This window comes from Notolepis coatsorum (genome assembly GCF_963971535.1).
Source record: "Notolepis coatsorum genome assembly, chromosome: 19".
NCBI lineage: Eukaryota > Metazoa > Chordata > Actinopteri > Aulopiformes > Paralepididae > Notolepis > Notolepis coatsorum.
The window spans coordinates 13,171,818-13,195,617 of record NC_140183.1 but is presented as its reverse complement, the minus strand read 5'-3'; the positions used below and the strand labels follow the sequence as shown (position 1 = coordinate 13,195,617).

General features: G+C 45.5%; 1 protein-coding gene across 1 annotated transcript in view; it reads left to right on the top strand.

Annotated features, from left to right (window-relative positions):
- sntb1 (syntrophin, basic 1) overlaps nt 1–23,800 on the top strand; it is a gene marked incomplete at its 5' end in the record, with an annotated part of 136,734 nt that overhangs the window by 83,530 nt on the left and 29,404 nt on the right. Inside the window, 3 exon segments of the mRNA XM_084336930.1 lie at nt 3,346–3,463; nt 8,753–8,842; nt 21,078–21,214. Of these exon segments, the coding sequence (XP_084193056.1) occupies nt 3,346–3,463; nt 8,753–8,842; nt 21,078–21,214 (345 nt within the window).

The window sequence follows — 23,800 nt, the reverse complement described above, 5'->3', positions numbered from 1 at the left end:
CCGAGTCCCACAGCATCACCCAAGACTCCGTGGGTGAAATATGAATACCATGACAAAAATATGAAATATTGATTTCAAAGACGCCTTACGGCGTCATTGGCAGATTACGCATGGCGGAGAATGACGTGTTAACACGTCATCGGCGGAGAATGGATTAAATGTAAGGAGTAAAAAGTATGTTTTTTTTCTCTGAAATGTAATTGAGTAAAAGTACAAACGTAATAATACTTGAGTAAAGTACAAATCCCCAAAAACAGTACTTAAGTATTGTAACGAAGTACAATTACTCAAGTACTTTACACCCCAGCTGTGCTCTACCTGGCCGTGTTGCCCGTGTTGTGGTCCGGTGTGGGTGTAGGTAGGAGGACCTGGCCGTGTTGCCTGTGTTGTGGTCCGGTGTGGGTGTAGGTAGGAGGACCTGGCCGTGTTGCCTGTGTTGTGGTCCGGTGTGGGTGTAGGTAGGAGGACCTGGCCGTGTTGCCTGTGTTGTGGTCCGGTGTGGGTGTAGGTAGGAGGACCTGGCCGTGTTGCCTGTGTTGTGGTCCGGTGTGGGTGTAGGTAGGAGGAGCTGAGACGTTAGACCACTGCACTGCCGCGTTACATGGAGCTCATGGAGGAGCGCAGGGGGGTAAAATTAATGAATGTTGATGAGAGCCTTGATGTAAGTGGTTGTAGCTACGGCTGTGGGGGTGCTGAAGACATGATCCAATATACTTTTGTATTCGCCTGAGTCTCCTGAACACGGAGAGACCATTCCCAAGTCGATCTGCACTTTCTCTGTCAAGCTATAGTCACTTTTCCGCACCTACTCCCCAAACGATGCATGAGCAGATCGCCCAGGGAGTCTCTGTGGATTGTCATGGGAGTCTATTGGATCATGTCTCCAGCGCCTCTACAGCCGTAGCTACAACCACTTGCGTCAAGGCTCTCATCAACATTCATTAATTTTATCCCCACAAGCTCCTCCCATGAGCTGAAAATAAGTGTCAGGGAAGACGACAACACAACACAGTGGAGGACGTGGAGGCCATGCTGGACTTCATCGTGGGCGTTTGGTTTTGGACTAACCAAGCTATTTTGTCAAATGCAAACGGAGAGTCGAAGCGATTGAGTCGGAGAGGAAGAGGAGAAGAATACAGAAAGAGTGAACGTCTGTTCGCCTCCATTCCCGTCTTCCAAACAATCACTTCGATGCGACTCAATCGCAGATAAAACATGAAATAAGATCCAGCGGTTGCATAATCTATCTCTATTTATAGCCTAAAATGTTACTAAACATTACTTTACCCATAAACACACTGTTTTATACACTTCTGTTGTATAGAGATTTGCTGAAAACAACAATAATTTCCGTGCATCATTGGATTGGCCATCTTCTTTTCATAGGGTTTTCAAAGCATTTCATTGGTGATAACTTGTGATACTTCTTCCCTTGGAGAGGGAGAGCTTCTCTGTACTTCCCTGAAGGGTGTCACTAATTGGTTGAACCTCTCATAGTCCAGTATGTGGTACTCATAGCCTCAGCTACTCAGTGCTTGTTGGGTTTATTCACAGATCCTTGCATTGTTAATGAGGGAACACGTGTAGAGATGCTGTAACCACTGTCTATTGAATTTCTTTTGGGAAAAAAACATAATTACATGAATTGTTATTCATATTTTAAGGGTTTAAAATACCTCTGGAGGGGATCAAGGTCGCAGCTATTTTGTGATAATGTAAACCCGCCTGCGGGTTTGTCGATCTCTAAGGGTTAACCTAAAACAGAGATGAAAATAAGGATGTACGTGATTGGATGTCATAATATGGAGGACATGCGGATACCTTCTAGTCATGACCACGTTCCCTGAACCAATAAAGATGAAATTTTCTACTTTTTTCTTTTTCTTTTTTGTCCTTCTGGGTAAAATATGTAAAGTTCACAGTCTTCAAACATGGTCAATTCCCAGCATGAGACAGGTAGGAGAGATGAAGTCCTTCACAGCGCTCCCCCTGATCAAACCTGAGTCAGCAATAATTAATAGGCTACTTACTATAACCTCATGTACATCAAAGACTATCCCCACCAGTTCTCATCTCATGCTATCAAAAGAATCGACAACATATGGAATGGTTTCTTTTGTTGTTTTTTGTTCATGTGAATCAACGTGTAATGAGGGAGCTTCAGAGAACATGGGAAATCAAGACAACAAGAGCTTTCCTTTGAGGAGCATGGATAGTGCTTTTCTATTGGCTAGGTATTACTGGGAAGAGATTAATGCTGTATCAAATGTATGTTTTATCAGAGGGGAAGCAATGAGGTCACTGAGGTCATCAGAGAGGAAGCAATGAGGAGTCTGACAGCCCAAACCCACCGAACGTGGGACGCGGGCGATCAGTGCTTCACTTTCGCTCCCATGTTAACGGGTGTCACTGTTCACACCGCGGGCGGGCGATTCGCGGGCGGGAAGCGAATTATTTCGCTTTGGTTGGATTCGCCACCCACATTTTCACAGAAATACACTCAATATCTGCATTATTACCACACATATAGATGTTGTTCAACCAGCTAATGTGTCTGTATTTTTCCCAATACAAATAAACCAGATTACTATACTTTTTCAGGAGTACAGTCACACTGATTTCATCATTCTAAAATGTATTCTAACATTCTAATTAATTAGATAATAACTGGTTATACATGCAAAATGGACAATAGATCACTGGAATCTTTAAAAAATCTTCAAACGGCGTCGGGGACTGACTTCGCATATAGACTAGGAATTTACAGCTGTTCCAATGTAAATGTGCCTTCCTCTGTGCGCTTTCGCCCGCTCTGAAGGCGGATTCGGTGTGGACGGCCACGTGCCCGCGCCTGGTGGGGTCCCGGCGTGAGGCTATCGGAGAGGAAGCAATGAGGGCCCTGAGGTTATCAGAGAAGAAGCAATGAGGACCCTGAGGTTATCAGAGGGGAAGCAATGAGTACAGATAGTGGGAGAGCAGTTCAGTAGTGGTGCTGTAGTCCAGACAACCCAAAGCAAGCCAGAGTCAAAACCAAGCGCATTAAGTCCAGACCAAGACTGTAGGTGTCCAAGACTGTAGGTGTCCAAGACTGTAGGTGTCCAAGACTGTAGGTGTCCAAGACTGTAGGTGTCCAAGACTGTCAAGACTGATACCAAGTACTACAACACTATTCACTATTCTGAATGAATGAGACTGGTCTGCAGTACTACAACACTATTCACTATTCTGAATGAATGAGACTGGTCTGCAGTACTACAACACTATTCACTATTCTGAATGAATGAGACTGGTCTGCAGTACTACAACACGATTCACTGTTCTGAGACTTAACCTCCTCTCCTCCAGACAGGTGGAGCTTCACTCTCCAGACTCCAGACACACGGTGGTGCTGCGATGCCCGGACCAGCCCTCCACCAAGGCCTGGTTCTCCGCCATGCACTCCGTCACCTCCGCCTCGGCACAGGTGGGGATTGTGCCGGAACTATTCATTGTTGAACAGAAGAACTATGACGTGTGTTCTTTGTTTTTAACCGTTAACTAGTTATTGAAGAAGATCATTGAGCTAAACGTGTTTCGTAATTAGAATTAGGAGGGGTGGAGGGAATACTCAAGCCTTTTATATGTGTGAGTTGATATTCAAAGTAGTGTTATTTTGTTTATTGGATTATTTTGTCTGTGCTCCTAGTGTTGAGCATTCCCTCCTTGCAAAAGCATGTCAGTGAGGAGAAGGGCTGTCTTCTCTTAAGGTGCTCCCATAGTCGAGCGGACCGTATCGGAGCGGACTCCGCGGAGGTCCGTGCGGACTCAAAGCGGACTCAAAGCGGACTCCAAGTGCGAAGCTCCAATTTTCTAATGTGCGTGACTTGGTGTCACACAAAACGCTACTCTGTATTTTGGTTGACATCGACCTGCATTTAATGTGACGCCGATCTGCATTTTACACTCGCTCCGTGCCAAGTGAGAGTAGGGCAGGATCATGATTAAATGAGTAGGATTTGTCCGGTAAAGCGTTGGTAGATGACGCTAAATGTTGTTTTACTATCGCTAATCGTCACCCATTCCAATTCATATACATTTGGACCATGTCTTTTTCCATCATCTGAAGAAACTTGAGATGTTTGAATGGCTTTTCTAAATGAAGTGTGTAAAACTGCCAGTTTTATTTCTAAATATTGGAAACGGAGATAACATAGACTCTTTTTTTTTACATCGGATGACGACGACATGACAGAAGTTGAACAGCGTGGGGAAAATTGTGTAAATTTCCGCAAAGGGGATTAATAAAGTATCTATCTATCTATCTATCTATCTATCTATCTATCTATCTATCTATCTATCTATCTATCTATCTATCTATCTATCTATCTATCTATCTATCTATCTATCTATCTATCTATCTATCTATCTATCTATCTATCTATCTATCTATCTATCTATCTATCTATCTATCTATCTATCTATCTCTATCTATCTATCTATCTAAACTGGCGCGAGACATGTAGGAAATTGGTCCACGGAGGTCCGCTCGACTATGAAAGCTCAAAGTGTCCACGCGGACCTCCGCGGAGTCCGCTCCGAGTACGGTCCGCTCGACCATGGGAGCACCTTGAGTCCATGAACATATCAGTCAAGAGAAGGACTGTCTCCTCGACTTAGTCCATGAACATGTCAGTCAAGAGAAGGACTGTCTCCTCGACTTAGTCCATGAACATGTCAGTCAAGAGAAGGACTGTCTCCTCTTAGTCCAGGAACATGTCAGTCAAGAGAAGGACTGTCTCCTCTTAGTCCAGGAACATGTCAGTCAAGAGAAGAGCTGTCTCCTCTTAGTCCAGGAACATGTCAGTCAAGAGAAGGACTGTCTCCTCTTAGTCCAGGAACATGTCAGTCAAGAGAAGAGCTGTCTCCTCTTAGTCCAGGAACATGTCAGTCAAGAGAAGGACTGTCTCCTCTTAGTCCAGGAACATGTCAGTCAAGAGAAGAGCTGTCTCCTCTTAGTCCAGGAACATGTCAGTCAAGAGAAGGACTGTCTCCTCTTAGTCCAGGAACATGTCAGTCAAGAGAAGAGCTGTCTCCTCTTAGTCCATGAACATGTCAGTCAAGAGAAGGACTGTCTCCTCTTAGTCCATGAACATGTCAGTCAAGAGAAGGGCTGTCTCCTCGACTTAGTCCATGAACATGTCAGTCAAGAGAAGGGCTGTCTCCTCTTAGTCCACGAACATGTCAGTAAAGAGAAGAGCTGTCAGGTCAGTTTGGTCTTAGTCATGGTCTGTGTATACTTTAGGCCTTTGTGTGTGCAAGAGGGCGGAGCTGTGTATTCTGCGTTCCTTTAGAGTGTACTTTGTGCAGGTCCTCAGAGATTAACGCCTCTGAGAGAACAGTGGGGGCAGTGTGGATGTCAGAGGCTAAACACCAAAGCTCGACATGGAAAGCTGGACAAAAACGGGCCTTTTTCCGCTGTGATCTCAACATAACCTCCTTGAGTATCACCGTGTTTTATGTTGCCAATCTGGACAGTGGAGATAGTTCTCAAGGAAGACAGTCTTCTTCTTTTTATTTATTTTTAGATATTTTTATTGACATTTTCCATGTTTACACAAAAGACATTGAAATTAAAAGGTTGAAATTAAAATAATACTAATAATAGTAAAAAAAAAAAAAAAATGTTAAGCGACACAAACGGAGGCCCAAGCCTTACATCTCTGACGGATTGCAAAAATATAAACAAACATAAGACTTTAAATAAATGTGACTCACATCTTAGGTACATACAGAAAGACAGTCTTCTTCTATGTAATTCTGTGTGTCGATGAGGGAGGATTCTGACCTGCCCCCTAGTGGAGAGACTTTTCAAATCCTCCAGGTACATGCAAAATACGCAGACAAGAATGACTGTGAACAATGACGCTCGCAACGTAGCCACTTGTCTACTGGTACGCATGGGTACAAGCAAGTATACCGAGACCCTTAGTCAACCAAGATTTTAAGTGTCAGGGATTCCACTGCACACCAGCGTCTCATGGACCCGATGACACGTTATAAATTAAAAGTTTATTCGGTAGCATATAAGTGTGCGGTGGTACAGTCGTTTTCGCTTGGTGGTACAATTAGAACATGAGTGCAGTCAATCATTATAATAATAATAATCTTTATTTATATAGCACCTTTCATACAAGGATTGCAGTTCAAAGTGCTTTATACAATGAATACATAATAAAACAAGCAGCAAGAGCAATGCGTAACACAAATAAAAGTTGCAGCATGATGCAAAATCTAAATCTCATTTCAAAATCAATCAATCAATAACCCCGACAACATTGGGAAAGCCGACAATGTTAACCCTTTATCTGCCAGGGATTATTCTGATCTTAATCCCCTCTCTGCCACCACTATAAATCTATGGAGATGTTCCCCTTCTTTGCAGGGCTATAACTTTTTAAATTGTATTGCTAAATTGACATTACTATGGCCCATTCAACATCAAGTATCTATCGTTTAGGATGTAGCAACGTTCTACTTTTTCATTCACATATTCATACTAAAATACGGTCTAAAGTATAAATATGTTTTTATCGTTTTCTGCAGCATTCTGCAGAACGCGAGTTATAGCTATAAATACATAATTATATTACATCATCAAATGTAGTTTGATACCGATTGACGTCATATTAAAACTTTCAATTGTACAAGGTCCGAAACGTCCTGCCTCATCATCTGCTGGTGACCAGAGGGGGGGGGGGGGGGGGGGGGGGGGGGTTTATAAGTCCGTGGCCGACGTTAAATCATTCATGTAGTATGGGCGATACATAGATCACAGCAGTTTATATGGATCATAATATTAAAACACGCTGAAACTTACCGCATCTTCCTCTGACCGTTGGGTGGTCAGCGTGGAGCAGAAAGTTCTCGATTATGGGATGTTGATATATGCAATCCATTTCCAGGTTGTATAATAGTATATACGTCCAAATCATGTTGTTTATCGAGTTATTGGCAACTGATCGCTGTCCAGTGTGTCGAGCTAGAGTCCCGCTAACGATAGCGAGTGCCCGGACCGAATATGGATGAGCACCACTTCCGGTGCGTCACTTCCTGTTTGGGCGATCCGCCGATCGGCCACCAGATGGCGCTCTTGAACCGTTGGAGAGTTGAGAGGAGATCAACAGGAGATCCCAAGTCTCCGTGGGTAAAATATGATTGCCATCACAGATTTTTGAAATATTGATCTCAAAGACGCCTTACGGCGTCATTGGCAGATTACGCATTGGCGGAGAATGACGTGGGAACACGTCATTGGCGAATAAAGGGTTAAATAACAATATTTAACATTGAAATGCTTGGTTCTGTATGAGCCCCTGAGAATGTGCTTCATACAGTAAAAAAAGGAAATATAAGAGGTATAAGTCCCAACACTATACAATATACAATATACAACCTGAAGTACAACCTAAGTACAATGAAGTAAAAATGCAGACAATGAGGTACAAAACGCAGACAATGAGGTACAAAAACCTTTTTTCAAGGCAAGGCAACAAAAAAGATTCCTTCTTGAAAAATGTATTTCCATCCAAAGCACTTACTATAACTGTTATCCAGGTCCTTCTTACCCCCTGCTGGACTGTCATAGATTTGATTTATCATTGAAAAACGATCGAAGTAGCTACTCTGCATGATTTACCATTTCGTCATTTGTCGGTGCCGTTTTGAAACAGTCATGTTTGATCATCACACACAGTCACAACTATGGGCGTGTCAAGTTCAACCTCGGGACACAAGAACTTGAACCGTGCGCGTCTGGGAATCACAGAGGTTAGGAGGGGGATGACATTCTATCATCATGGGTCCCCACGTCATACTAAATGGTAAATGGCGCATTTACACATCTCTTTCATCCAAAGCGCTTTACAGTTTGTTCCTCACATCTTACCCATTCACTCACACATTCACACACCGATGGCGGAGGCGACCATGCAAGGTGCCGACCTGCTCATCGGGAGCAGTTAGGGGTTAAGTGTCTTGCATTTACATTTTGTCATTTAGCTGACGCTTTTATCCAAAGCGACTTACAAGTTCTGTACGACAAGTCAGCAGGAAGGGTACAACAATGTAACAATGATCAAACAGTGCTGAAACTTGGGTGCTGCAGTATTGAGTGCATAGACATAAGACATAATTAGTATAGGCCTAGTAGGAGGAGTGCATGGTAGTAAGAAGGTTAGTGTTTTTTTTGTTTTGTTTTTTCTTCATTTGCTCTTGAACACTATGACACACTGCCCGGGGGGAGCGGGAATCGAACCGGGAATGTCCGGATTACCAGACGACTGCTCTACCTCCTGAGCCACTGTCGCCACCCCCCCATACTAGTGTTGTCACGATACTGGAATTTCGAACTTCGATACGATACCTTGAAAAGTATCGATATTCGATACCATTTTTGATACCACGGGGGAAAAGGTTCAATCTTAAAATGTTAAAAAAAAAAAAGATAAAAAAAAGATAAATATATATATATATTTTTTTTATAAATTTTGCTTTTGTTGCTGGTTGATTCTCCTCAGCTTCTCTCTGGTACTATAAGAGAAGATAAATATAATTCCAACTTAAACATATTCCAACTTAACTGAATGCACGTGAATGTGTGAGTGAATGGGTAAAATGTGAGGGACTAAATGTGAAGCGCGTTGGATAAAAGCTGTTATATAAACAGCCATGTTTACCGTTTATAGTCCTAATTAGAAAGGCTTGTGTTCCACAGCGGGTGCTGGCAGAGATCAGCCAGACCACGGCCAGGACGGGCATCGCCGGGAGCCGGGACATACGCCACCTGGGCTGGCTGGCAGAGAAGGTAGGGGTCCTGTGTGTGTGTGTGTGTGTGTGTGGGGGGGGGGTGTGTGTGTGTACCTGTTGTAGTACTCGAGTCCGAGTCCTGGACTGATTTTCAGGACTTGTGACTCGACTTGGACTTGAGCACTGATGCAAAATGAAATTCATTTCGTGCAAAATAGTGTAGTGTTCCACCTACATGCGGATTCTGCCAGACTGCCAGAGTGGAGTGGACTCAACCTTGATGACTTGGACATGGACTCGGACTAGGGTAATGGGGCCTCGACTCGGACTCTTCTTTGGTGACTCGGACTCAGACACTGGGGACTCGAGACTCGACTCAGACTTGAGATTTAGTGTGTAGACTGGTGTGTAGACTATTGATATTACAAGGATGCCTTTTTAGATCTAAATTAGGACAGAAATTGTAGTAAAATATAGTTCGTTTTTTTTTTCGTTTTTTTTCTTGCATATCCAAAGTCATTTGCGATTTATTATACTTTATATTTATAGCACATACACGAGTTTGGTCTCTTTTGAAAGGTAGCATTCTGAAGTTTCTTACACAATAAGAACAAATCACTTTGAGTGCTAATGAAATAGAGTAACGGAGGTACAAAGTTTTGTGTACTCACATTTCTGTTTAGTGGTTGCCAGATGCCTGTTTTTAAGTTCCAGCTGAGAGGTAACATTCCATAGCCTGGGGCCCCGTTTAGACGGAAACGCTAGCAGGTGAATCCGCAAAAATATTTTTACGGATGTGCCTTTCGTTTATACGGAAACAGCGTTTTTACGGGGTGAAACCGCAAAAAAGTGAGACTACCTTCCAGGGTGGAATTCCTAGAAACGCAAAACCTTTGCGCTTTCGTCTAAACTATCAAACCGTATAAATCTGTTAAAACGATGACGAAAGGGTTGTCACGGCTCTGGTCGCGCGTACTGCTTACGTCACAGGTAGCAGGTATGCGCCAGTAGCCGAGACGTAAACAAAGCAAGTATGTCTGACTATTATCAACGGAGATCACCTGAAGGCTACATTGGCAGTACTTTTAACCCTTTCACTGCCACACGACAGAAGGTTAACCCTTTACTATCACACAACCGGCTGTCGTGTGGCAGTGAAAGGGTTAAATACACAAGAATCTGTCCCGCGGCGTGAGTGGACCCACTGTCTGTGAGTGACTCTGCTTTGGTACAATCACATTCCCCATCCACAGTCTGCGAATCAGAGGCAGAGTAGGGCGGGTCTTCACAGCACGTCATGTGACATATGCGCCAATCGTGTGACAGCGGGGCTCCGTCGTTACAGCGTCGTCTGCAGGGAGAATTCCACCCCAAAACGCTCGTCTAAACGTAAAATTTAAAGTGAAACCGCAAGATGACTTTTGCGGTTTCTGTTCACAAAACGCTCGTCTAAACGTAGCCTGAGTCTTATGTAGTACAGGTCCAAAGTTGATAAAAAAAATCCCACGGAAAGTGAGTGTTTCTCCAAAGGTTTTTGTAATATGTGTACTGGTAAAAATTCAGCGTGATTATCCAAAATGGCCGTCCACTTCCATTCATTCAGACGCGCGAGTCAAAACAAAGAGCTTGTTCTCTTCTTCTGCCCCTTTCTCGTTGCAATCAGAACTCGTCTGGAATGGCCTTCGGAGCAGACTTTAGGCTAAGATACGCCTTAGGCTAAGATACGTCTTAGGCTAAGATACGCCTTTAGGCTAAGATACGCCTTTAGGCTAAGATACGCCTTTAGGCTAAGATACACCTTTAGGCTAAGATACGCCTTTAGGCTAAGATACGCCTTTAGGCTAAGATACACCTTTAGGCTAAGATACGCCTTTAGGCTAAGATACACCTTTAGGCTAAGATACGCCTTTAGGCTAAGATACACCTTTAGGCTAAGATACACCTTTAGGCTAAGATACACCTTTAGGCTAAGATACACCTTTAGGCTAAGATACACCTTTAGGCTAAGATACGCTTTAGGCTAAGATACACTTTAGGCTAAGATACACCTTTAGGCTAAGATACGCCTTTAGGCTAAGATACGCCTTTAGGCTAAGATACACCTTTAGGCTAAGATACGCCTTTAGGCTAAGATACACCTTTAGGCTAAGATACACCTTTAGGCTAAGATACACCTTTAGGCTAAGATACGCTTTAGGCTAAGATACACTTTAGGCTAAGATACACCTTTAGGCTAAGATACGCCTTTAGGCTAAGATACACTTTAGGCTAAGATACACCTTTAGGCTAAGATACGCCTTTAGGCTAAGATACACTTTAGGCTAAGATACGCCTTTAGGCTAAGATACACCTTTAGGCTAAGATACACCTTTAGGCTAAGATACACCTTTAGGCTAAGATACACTTTAGGCTAAGATACACCTTTAGGCTAAGATACACTTTAGGCTAAGGACCCTGTAGTTCTATCATCTGGTATTATACCAGTAAATTCGGACCCATCTAGGCCAAGTCCAAGTCAAATAGTTTAGGCCAAGTCTAAGTCAAGTCTTATCAACTCAACTCATATCAACTCCATCAACCCCATCTTCTTACTTGCACTTCATTCACTTGAAACGTTTTCTTCAAGTACAAATCGTTTCTAAATAACCTGATGAAGGTCTAAGGACTGAAACACAAGCTGAATGACAGTGAGCAGGAGTTGTCTTGTCTATAATCAACTTCTAGTTATTAGATTAGATTAGATTAATTTGGCTTTTGACCCTGATAGAACCACCTCATAGACCCCCTGAATGTCGTCAGACAGACCCCACTGTGGGAGCCCCTGCTCTGGGCTGCTGGCCAACGTCAACCCCCTCTTCTGTTCTTCCAATAGGAAGAATAGGATAGAGATACAGGATAGAGTTGGAGTTATTCTCAGAGGACTGTTCTCAGCCTGAACTCCAATCCTCTCCTATCCTCCTCTCCTCTCCTCCCCACTCCTCTCCTCTCCTCTCCTCTCCTCTCCTCTCCTCTCCTCTCCTCTCCTCTCCTCTCCTCTCCTCTCCTCTCCTCTCCTCTCCTCTCCTCTCCTCTCCTCTCCTCTCCTCTCCTCTCCTCTCCTCTCCTCTCCCTCTAAATCCTGTCTATCATCACTTGTTCATTAGGCCTGGTCTGGCGCACAGGGTTAGGTGTGTCTGTGAGCAAAGACACACACACACTTGTTTTAGAGGCACGACTAGTCTTCCCTATGTCTTGTAATCCCAGTCAACCACTGAGAGAGAGAGAGAGAGAGAGAGAGAGAGAGAGGGAGAGCGAGAGAGGGAGAGAGAGGGAGAGAGAGGGAGAGAGAGGGAGAGGGAGAGGGAGAGAGAGAGAGAGAGAAGAGAGAGAGAGAGAGAGAGAGAGAGAGAGAGAGAGAGAGAGAGAGAGTGTGTGACTGAGGTTTTCCTGATGAATAATTAGCAGATGGCTACAGGCCAGAAACCTCTTCACTGTGTTGAGTGGCTGTGTTCCCATCCAAGTTTCCAAGCGTGTGTTTATGTGTTTCAACAAGGGTTAGGTCTGTGGCTCTTCCACCACACTGACGCAAACTGTGGTGGTTGGGGGGGGATTTATTTACTTAGCATGTGCATGTCGTACACACACACACACACACACACACACACACACACACACACACACACACACACACACACACAGCTGAGAGCATCAGGTTTTGGAACAGACTCCTCCTCTACTCCCTGTACCCCCAGGGCTGTGTCCTGAGCCCCCTCCTCTACTCCCTGTACCCCCAGGGCTGTGTCCTGAGCCCCCTCCTCTACTCCCTGTACCCCCAGGGCTGTGTCCTGAGCCCCCTCCTCTACTCCATGTACCCCCAGGGCTGTGTCCTGAGCCCCCTCCTCTACTCCCTGTACCCACAGGGCTGTGTCCTGAGCCCCCTCCTCTACTCCCTGTACCCCCAGGGCTGTGTCCTGAGCCCCCTCCTCTACTCCCTGTACCCCCAGGGCTGTGTCCTGAGCCCCCTCCTCTACTCCCTGTACCCCCAGGGCTGTGTCCTGAGCCCCCTCCTCTACTCCCTGTACCCACAGGGCTGTGTCCTGAGCCCCCTCCTCTACTCCCTGTACCCCCAGGGCTGTGTCCTGAGCCCCCTCCTCTACTCCCTGTACACCTATGATTGTGTAGCCATGCACAGCTCCAACATTGTGACTAAGTTTGAGTACACAGTGATTGTGGCCTAATCACCAACAATGAAATGGCCTACAGGATAGAGATATACAACCTGGCACAATGGTGCAGGCGAACAACCTCTCCCTCATCGTTGACAAGACCTAGGAGCTGGATGTGGACTACAGGAGAGGGGGAGAAAGACTGGGCCCCATCAACATAAACAGATCTGCTGTGGAGAGAGTCAGAAGCCTCTAGTTCCTCTGTGTTCACATCAACATAAACAGATCTGCTGTGGAGAGAGTCAGAAGCCTCTAGTTCCTCTGTGTTCACATCAACATCAACAGGTCTGCTGTGGAGAGAGTCAGCAGCTTCTAGTTCCTCTGTGTTCACATCAACAGGTCTGCTGTGGAGAGAGTCAGCAGCTTCTAGTTCCTCTGTGTTCACATCAACATCAACAGGTCTGCTGTGGAGAGAGTCAGCAGCTTCTAGTTCCTCTGTGTTCACATCAACATCAACAGGTCTGCTGTGGAGAGAGTCAGCAGCTTCTAGTTCCTCTGTGTTCACATCAACATCAACAGGTCTGCTGTGGAGAGAGTCAGCAGCTTCTAGTTCCTCTGTGTTCACATCAACATCAACAGGTCTGCTGTGGAGAGAGTCAGCAGCCTCTAGTTCCTCTGTGTTCACATCAACAGGTCTGCTGTGGAGAGAGTCAGCAGCTTCTAGTTCCTCTGTGTTCACATCAACAGGTCTGCTGTGGAGAGAGTCAGCAGCTTCTAGTTCCTCTGTGTTCACATCAACATCAACATGTCTGCTGTGGAGAGAGTCAGCAGCTTCTAGTTCCTCTGTGTTCACATCAACAGGTCTGCTGTGGAGAGAGTCAGCAGCCTCTAGTTCCTCTGTGTTCACATCAACATCAACAGGTCTGCTGTGGAGAGAGTCATTAGAGGTTGGCCAGTCGACCACGGCTCCTTTTGACCGACTAGTCGACTAATAGGGGTCAGCCCTAGTTCACACCAACATCAACAGGCCTGCTGTGGAGAGTCAGCAGACATCACAGATGACCTGATTGATTGATTGATTTAATTAATTGATTGATTGATTGATTTATTGATTGAAAATTGTATTAACAGATTGCAGAATGGGTACAACAATACAGTACGGCTCAATACACACAATTGTTAAGGGGATGCAGACCAGAGAAAGACTTTTGTCTTGTTTACATCAGGGTCCCCCCACCTCACCTGGGACAAGCTCACCAGACATCACAGAGGACCTCACCTGAGACGAGCTCATCGGAGATCACAGAGGATACACAGGATTATTAACACTTTGAGTGCCAACGACGAGATTTCTCGTTAGTTCATGCCAACCGTTCAGTGCCAGCCGACGAGAGATCTCGTTTTTAATCGTTTTTTTTTTTATTATCGATTTCCATTCATTTTTCATCAATCTAGCCTCATGTTACCAGTGGGGATCTGTCTGAACTCGAGCAGGGAAAATACCGCCCCCTATCGTCTCTCCGGATGGTACTGCACCCCATTGGATTGAATGAAACGCATGGAGAAAAAAAAGTCCTGCTTCCACATTTTACTTGTCAGACATGTAACCGGAGACGATCCAAGTCATCGCCCACCCTCAGAACAGCGGAAAATGTGTGTTTCCAGTACCCAGCGTTGGATCAATAAACGCGATCGATATTTGGAATGGCGATCAGGAATTGGAATAATCTTTTTGGAGAACATCTGATCTGAGGTAAGGAATCTATTTGACCAGTCTTGGGATAATCAGAGCTATTTTCACCTATATATCAGTGTGTGCCATATGTGTGTGTGTGCGATCAGGAAATAAGATAATCGATTTTTCAGCCCGCTTCTCTAGCGTGCATAAGTACACATATACTATCGATAATCTAGCGTTTATTTGAAAACGATTCATAAATAGGCCGAAAAATTACAACGTGTTTTGTGTATTCCAGTGTATTCGTCTGCAATCCCGTCTCATTACTTTTCTCAAATGTTCAAGTTGTCAAAAAACCACAGTATTTTTATGATCATATAGTTTACATAAGAGAAGAACATGACCATATGACCAGACAAGCTACGTCAGGCCATCGAATGGCACCTAAACCGAGAACAAATCTACTAAAATCTTCTGTGACTTACAGAGCTATCATGGAATGGAACTCATTGCCAAGCTACTTCGCTGAAATAGAATCCAAGGCCACTTTCAAGAGGAAGTTAACACTTTAATCGCCGAAAACGCTGGAACTCGTCTTTCCCCGCCATGCTCATTCTGCCGAAGACGCCGTAACACGTCTTTGATATCAATATTTCAAAAATCTGTGATCGAAATCATATTTATCCTCTGGGGACCTGAGATATACTGCTGAGCTCCACTCAACTGTCTAACGGTTCAAGAGCGCCATCTGGTGGCCGATCGGCCAACAGGAAGTGACGCGCCAAACAGGAAGTGCTCATCCATATTTCGTCCGGGCACTCGCGATCATTAGTCGGACTCCATCTCGACACACTGGATAATCAATCGCTCGCCCTAACTCAATAAACAACGTTATTTGGACGTATATAGTATTATACAACCTGGAAATGGTTCATCTAGATCAACATCCCATAATCGAAAACTGTCTACTCCAAGCTGATCGTCCAACGGCGCCAGGAAGATACGGTAAGATCCAGCGTTATTTTCCAACGTGTTCTTTACTAACTGCTCTGATGACCATATGACCCACACTAGATGAATGATATAAACGACCCCCCGCCCATCCGGTCAACATCAGATGATACGTAGTAACTTCTAGAAGTACCTCCAGTTGAAATGTTTTATCTGGCACCGATCGCTACCAAACTGTATTTGATCATCAATATAATGCATTTGGGGCTATAAATCAAGTTCTGGAGAAAGCTGCAGAAAACGATAAAAACATACTTATACTTTAGACCGTATTTTAGTATGAATATGTGAATGAAAAAGTATAACGTTGCTACACCCTGAACAATAGATATAGGACATTGAATGGGCCATAATAATGTCAATTTAGCAATAGAATTTAAAAAGTTATAGCCCTGCAAAGAAGGGGAACTTCTCCATAGACAAATAGAGCTGGCTAGGGATGGTAAATTATGAATTTAACCATGGCGATCAAAGTGTTAAAGTGCCATCTACTAACGAGCATGCACTGAGCCCTTATGGCATAGCGGTGAAAACCAATTGACTGTTAGTTGTATTTATGTTGATGGCAGTGAGTGCTGCTCAGGAAGCACTATTTATTTGATTTTAATTATTTGATTTCTTTTTTTTTTTATCCACTTTTTCTCCCATTTTCTATATTTTCTCCCATCCCAATTTCATATCATCCAATTCAACCCTCCCCTGTCACGGACACTGTTTCTTGCCTCCCACAAGCCGGCTGCAATGTGGACTAAGTCATACATAGCACAAGTCCCCTCCGGTACTTGAGGTAACAGCAGTCGCATCTTTTCACCTGCGCAGCTCGATCTCTCAGTGGCGAGGAGTAACGCGTGGGAGGCTCACGCTGCCCCCGACACTTCCTGATTCTACTGCGCAGGCGCACCAACCGACCTGTAGGAGTCGCTGTCCACAACGCCCGATCCCCACCCATCAGTTTCCCACCCCCTAATACGGCCAATGTGTATTAGTACGGACGACCAGCTAAACTGAAAGCAAATGTGGAGCGCTGGGCTCGAACTGACGAGCCCAGCGTCTCCAGCATTTCGTGGCGAGTGCCTTGCCCACTACGCCACGTAGCCGCCCCTAATTATTTGATTTTAATACTTTTTACTAATAAATATCTTGTACAATATCATCCTAACTGATATTGATAATGATGTAATTGATGATGTAATTGATGTTGATGTTGATAATGATGTAATGTATTGAATAGTGTTGTATCGTTGTGTGTGCCGGACCCCAGGAAGAATAGCTTTTGTCAAGTGCAAAAGCTAATGGGGATCCTAAATAAACATAAACATAAACATATTCCAGTAAAGGGCGATTATCACAGAATCTTCTGAAATTTTCTGAAACTTTCAAGAAACGAGCGTTTTTCAAAATGGTATAAAACGGAAATGAACCGATTAAAAAAAAAAAATCCGTTTCGACAATGTTGACTGCAAACAAGTCATTGATAAGCGACGGCCATATTATACACATAGCCATAATTTAAGATATAGTTTATGCGTTCGCAAATATGATAGCTCTATCATTGAAGTGGGTGGTGGCACGCAACGGGGTTCCGGGGCACCGGACCCGTGGCACTCAAAGTGTTAAGGACCCCAACCACAAACCATCCAGCAGACTCTGGGACAGCTAGCGGAAAAACCACTGCCATTTTATCACTGTCTCTGCTACTGATTTACACACACTACTGATTTGCACACGTTACAATTTTGTAAATTGATGCCATTCTTTTTTGTCATTGCTTTGGTGCTAATATTTAGATCTTGTACTGTTTTTATTGCTTATTTTGTAGTACATTGTGTACTACTGCTAGGTCGAGGAGCCAACTTACTGTGTTCTCACGAAGGACGCCAGGCTCCGACACCTGCACGCAAACTCGCATGTTTGTTTATTGCAAACAAATGAAAACAAATACATGAGAATATACACTTGCACACACATACACACACACGCACGTGCATATAAGCCTACACATAAACATAAACACACTCCTGCACATGCTTTGCTTTATCCCCTAGTGTGTGTACTTCCTGCGCCCATATCTGTGCCAGTGTATAACGCATTACAATGCTGTTACTTAGCAACATGTGCTCATAATGTGATACAGCCGACCCTTGGCCTCCTAAATCCTGAGTTCTAATTGGTTGAGGGGGGACATCAAAGACTAGCTTAGGATTCCGTGGCTGGATTGTAGATAAGCCCTTATAATGAGAATAGTTATCGAGTGTTGTGTAAGGAAATCCATGTGTGTGTGTGTGTGTGTGTGTGTGTGTGTGTGTGTGTGTGTGTGTGTGTGTGTGTGTGTGTGTGTGTGTGTGTGTGTGTGTGTGTGTGTGTGTGTGTGTGTGTGTGTGTGTGTGTGTGCGTGTGTGTGTGTGTGTGTGTGAGAGATTGTGTGGGTATGTGGGGGGCGGGGTGTGTGTGTGTGTGTGTGTGTGTGTATGTGTGTGTGTGTGTGTGAGAGAGAGATTGTGTGTGTGGGGGGGGCGGGGGTTGTGTGTGTGAGAGAGAGATTGTGTGTGTGTGGGGGGGCAAGGATTGAGAGTGTGTGTGTGAGGGAGATTGTGTGTGTGTGTGCTATTTTACTTTTATGGTTCAAATTAGAGTCAGGGTAAGGTCATGGTCAGGGTAAGGTCAGGGTAAGGTCAGTGTAAGGTCAGAGTAAGGTCAGGGTAAGGTCATGGTCAGGGTAAGGTCAGGGTAAGGTCAGGGTAAGGTCAGGGTCAGGGTAAGGTCAGGGTAAGGTCAGGGTAAGGTCAGTGTAAGGTCAGGGTCAGTGTAAGGTCAGGGTAATGTCAGTGTAAGGTCAGGGTAAGGTCAGGGTAAGGTCAGGGTAAGGTCAGGGTAAGGTCAGGGTCAGAGTAAGGTCAGGGTAAGGTCAGGGTACGGTCAGTGTATGGTCAGGGTAAGGTCATGGTCAGGGTAAGGTCAGTGTAAGGTCAGGGTAAGGTCAGTGTAAGGTCAGTGTAAGGTCAGTGTAAGGTCAGGGTAAGGTCAGTGTAAGGTCAGTGTAAGGTCAGGGTAAGGTCAGTGTAAAGTCAGTGTAAGGTCAGGGTAAGGTCAGGGTAAGGTCAGGGTAAGGTCATGGTCAGTGTAAGGTCAGGGTAAGGTCAGTGTAAGGTCAGGGTAAGGTCAGGGTCAGGGTAAGGTCAGGTAGAGCCATATGAAATACGCGTTCACGGAATCCCGGACGGAATCGCGGAATTGAGCAATAAAAATGGAATCGGCTGTAAACGTGGAATATTGCAGAATTTGCCCTAATCTGGACTGAAATTCCGTGTTGGGGAGAACATGGAACGTTTGGTGCAACGCGAACATGACCGGGGACGCTACAGCGTCACACAGCAATTTCCAAGCGTCTAGCAGCTGCTTCGGTGTTAACGTTAACGTCGGAAGAAATTCCACACTAAGCCCTAAATTCAGAGCAGCGCAGTATCCTAATGACTTGTATATGACCGGCGATAAGGTGTTTTGCAAATTCTGTCAACATGCCGTGGACTGGACTCGCAAAACACGTGCGAAGATCACTCTCCAAAAGCCATGTCAGGAACACGGGAAAACACTGTGCTTCAAAACAGAGTAGGGTATATCTGCAGTGCCGCAGCCCCATACACACCAGCTCTCTAACGATGATCCCTGGTGATCACAGCTAGAGGGCGAGGCTAATCACTGACACTATTGTGATGAAATAGCTATGTAACGTTGCAGTACATAAAGTGTGTATGTGTGGGTGTGTGCTTGTGTGTGGGTGTGCATGTGTGAGTGTGTGCTTGTGTGTGGGTGTGCATGTGTGAGTGTGTGCATGCATGTGTGAGTGTGTGCGTGCGTGTGTGTGTGTGTGTGTGTGTGTCTGTGTGTCTGTGTGTGTGTGCATGCATGTGTTCTGTCCTTGAACCACATAGAGGTCAGAGTTCAGTTGTAATTGAAAACCATGTTGATATTCATGTCAGATGATCAACAGATGAAAACCTACTAAGCACAGAGTTGTTGAATCTATGATATGATGATACTGTGTAAGATAAATGGACTGCATTTATATAGCACATTATATCCAAAGTGCTTTACAAAATTCACCCATTCACTCACACATTCACACACCAACCAGGCGCTAACCTGCTCATTTCGGAGCAGTTCGGGGTTGAGTGTCTTGCTCAAGGACATTTCGATGGACTGCATTTCAATTACACGGCAACCTTCTGATTACCAGATGACTGCTCTACCTCCTGAGACACTATAGATGTATTTATATAGAGACCAGTCCTTGGTTATAGGGTTTATATAGAGACCAGTCCTTGGTTATAGGGTTTATATAGAGACCAGTCCTTGGTTATAGGGTTTATATAGAGACCAGTCCTTGGTTATAGGGTTTATATAGAGACCAGTCCTTGGTTATAGGGTTTATATAGAGACCAATCCTTGGTTATAGGGTTTATAAGATAATATTAGATGATCCTTTATTAATCCCCTTTGTTTAAAACAGCCGTTTTTAAACAAAGACATTTTACTATTAGAGATACTATAACTGTTTACTTTTACTAAATGTACACAATTTACACAAATTACTAAATGTAAATGTAAATGTAAATATAATGTATTATGGATTTATTTTCTTTCTTATAAAGCTGCAGTAACTGTTTGACCACTAGGGTGCCACTATAAACAAACTCCATGTTCTCAAAACGAAGCCTTGTTTCATATAAACATGAAAATGCCTCACTGGCACAATCCTGTTGTAAAGCATAGGTTTATAAAATAGGCGGAACTAAAGTTGGGCCTGGTTTTGTCAACTATTTAAATAAATTATGTATATTATATTATATAATAACCGCTGGTGCCGCAGGTAATGAGACCTTCTGATAGCAGGGTTGATACAGTAGGACACCATGACTCAACGAGACCTTCTGATAGCAGGGTTGATACAGTAGGACACCATGACTCAACAAGACCTTCTGAAAGCAGGGTTGATCGAGTAGGACTTCTGATAACAGGGTTGTTTGAGTAGGACTTCTGATAACAGGGTTGTTTGAGTAGGACTTCTGATAACAGGGTTGTTGCGTAGGACTTCTGATAACAGGGTTGTTTGAGTAGGACTTCTGATAACAGGGTTGTTTGAGTAAGACTTCTGATAACAGGGTTGTTTGAGTAGGACTTCTGATAACAGGGTTGTTTGAGTAGGACTTCTGATAACAGGGTTGTTTGAGTAGGACTTCTGATAACAGGGTTGTTTGAGTAGGACTTCTGATCACAGGGCTTGTTCCAGTAGGACTTCTGATAACAGGGTTGTTTGAGTAGGACTTCTGATAACAGGGTTGTTTGAGTAGGACTTCTGATAACAGGGCTTGTTCCAGTAGGACTTCTGATAACAGGGTTGTTCCAGTAGGACTTCTGATAACATGGTTGTGTGTGTGTGTGTGTTGTGTGTGTGCTTACAGACGGAGAGTGAGAAACAAAACTGGAAGCCAGTGCTGGTGGTGGTGACAGAAAAAGACCTCCTGTTATACGACGGCCTTCCTAGAGGCAAGGAGGGCTGGCACAGTCCTGCACACACCTACCCCCTGCTGGCCACACGGTACGACCTGCACACACCTACCCCCTGCTGGCCACATGGTACGACCTGCACACACCTGCCCTCTGCTGGCCACACTGCACACACCTACCCTCTGCTGGCCACACGGTACAACCTGCACACACTTACCCCCTGCTGGCCACATGGTACGACCTGCACACATCTACCCCCTGCTGGCCACACGGTACGACCTGCACACACCTACCCCCTGCTGGCCACACGGTACAACCTGCACACACCTACCCCCTGCTGGCCACACGGTACGACCTGCACACACCTGCCCCCTGCTGGCCACACGGTACAACCTGCACACACCTACCCCCTGCTGGCCACATGGTACGACCTGCACACACCTACCCCCTGCTGGCCACACGGTACGACCTGCACACACCTGCCCCCTGCTGGCCACACGGTACGACCTGCACACACCTACCCCCTGCTGGCCACACGGTACGACCTGTACACACCTGCCCCCTGCTGGCCACACGGTACGACCTGCACACACCTGCCCTCTGCTGGCCACACGGTACGACCTGCACACACCTGCCCTCTGCTGGCCACACGGTACGACCTGCACACACCTGCCCTCTGCTGGCCACACGGTACGACCTGCACACACCTGCCCTCTGCTGGCCACACGGTATTGTTCTGGAGTGTGGGTGATTATTACGTCCACGCCCCTTTCTGAGCCTAATGGAGCAAGTTCAGATATGAACTTATTACGTCTCGAGGCAGAAGTAGCAGCATCTCCTCCCTCGGCGGCTTGGCAGCTGCACAGCGCTCTCCACGCCGAGCTCCTTGATGGATGATGATGCGGCCTCTGCCACCCGGCTGGAAGCTGTGTTCCAAATGCCATCTTTGTTTTCTTTTCCTTTTTAATACATTTATGATTCAAACATACTGCACATTCAACAGTAACTCACTGACTCGTGGCTCAGTTTAATATATTACTGTACCGGTGTAATTCTGACTTCCTGCCAGCCCGTCTGCAACAAAGGAACCTATAAAAGAAGGAAGGGTCGTCACGTCACCAGTGTAGCGCGTGAACAAACTTTGGTGCCAAGTGTGGAAACGTTCAGTTTAGCGGACACAGTTGAATGGCATCAGCCTCTCTCCTCGTTTATTAATTTAAACAGGTGATTACCTCGGATGTCAGAATCATCAGCAATGCGTTGCATTATTAACTAGCTAACGTTTGATATATTGGTTGATGTATATTTCCACAGATGGCTTCTATATTTATATTTTAATACAGGCTTCAATAGAACTGGCACCAAAGTCTGACACCAAGCAGAGCATAGGACGCTGGTGTTCTGACGTGATGACCCTTCCTTCTTTTATAGTTTCCTTGTTATAGAAGGCTGGTGTTCTGACGTGATGACCCTTAACTCATTCAGCGCCATACGCTGTCCCCATCTCTGCTGTTTCAGGCCAGCTTAAAATGGTTCGCTGCCCCCTGTGCCTATGCAAATGCCCCCGCGTGCCTATGGTTGCCTACCCCTGGTGTAAATGGTGTCGAGTAAGGTCAGCCGAGTTCAGTTAAAACACGTAAACACCCGTGAACCCAAAACGCGCCGGCGCGGTTCTTTAATCCACTCTAACATGTCTCGCTCACTACCGCTCTGTGCTCCTCTGTCCAGCCTGGTCTAACGTGTCTCGTTCACTACCGCTCTGTGCTCCTCTGTCCAGCCTGGTCTAACGTGTCTCGTTCACTACCGCTCTGTGCTCCTCTGTCCAGCCTGGTCCACTCTAACGTGTCTCGTTCACTACCGCTCTGTGCTCCTCTGTCCAGCCTGGTCTAACGTGTCTCGCTCACTACCGCTCTGTGCTCCTCTGTCCAGCCTGGTCTAACGGGTCTCGTTCACTACCGCTCTGTGTTCCTCTGTCCAGCCTGGTCTAACGTGTCTCGCTCACTACCACTCTGTGTTCCTCTGTCCAGCCTGGTCCACTCTAACGTGTCTCGTTCACTACCGCTCTGTGCTCCTCTGTCCAGCCTGGTCTAACGTGTCTCGTTCACTACCGCTCTGTGCTCCTCTGTCCAGCCTGGTCCACTCTAACGTGTCTCGTTCACTACCACTCTGTGCTCCTCTGTCCAGCCTGGTCCACTCTAACGTGTCTCGTTCACTACCGCTCTGTGTTCCTCTGTCCAGCCTGGTCTAACGTGTCTCGTTCACTACCGCTCTGTGCTCCTCTGTCCAGCCTGGTCTAACGTGTCTCGTTCACTACCGCTCTGTGCTCCTCTGTCCAGCCTGGTCCACTCTAACGGGTCTCGTTCACTACCGCTCTGTGCTCCTCTGTCCAGCCTGGTCCACTCTAACGTGTCTCGTTCACTACCGCTCTGTGCTCCTCTGTCCAGCCTGGTCCACTCTAACGTGTCTCGTTCACTACCGCTCTGTGCTCCTCTGTCCAGCCTGTTCCACTCTAACGTGTCTCGTTCACTACCGCTCTGTGTTCCTCTGTCCAGCCTGGTCCACTCTAACGTGTCTCGTTCACTACCGCTCTGTGCTCCTCTGTCCAGCCTGGTCCACTCTAACGTGTCTCGTTCACTACCGCTCTGTGCTCCTCTGTGCAGCCTGGTCCACTCTAACG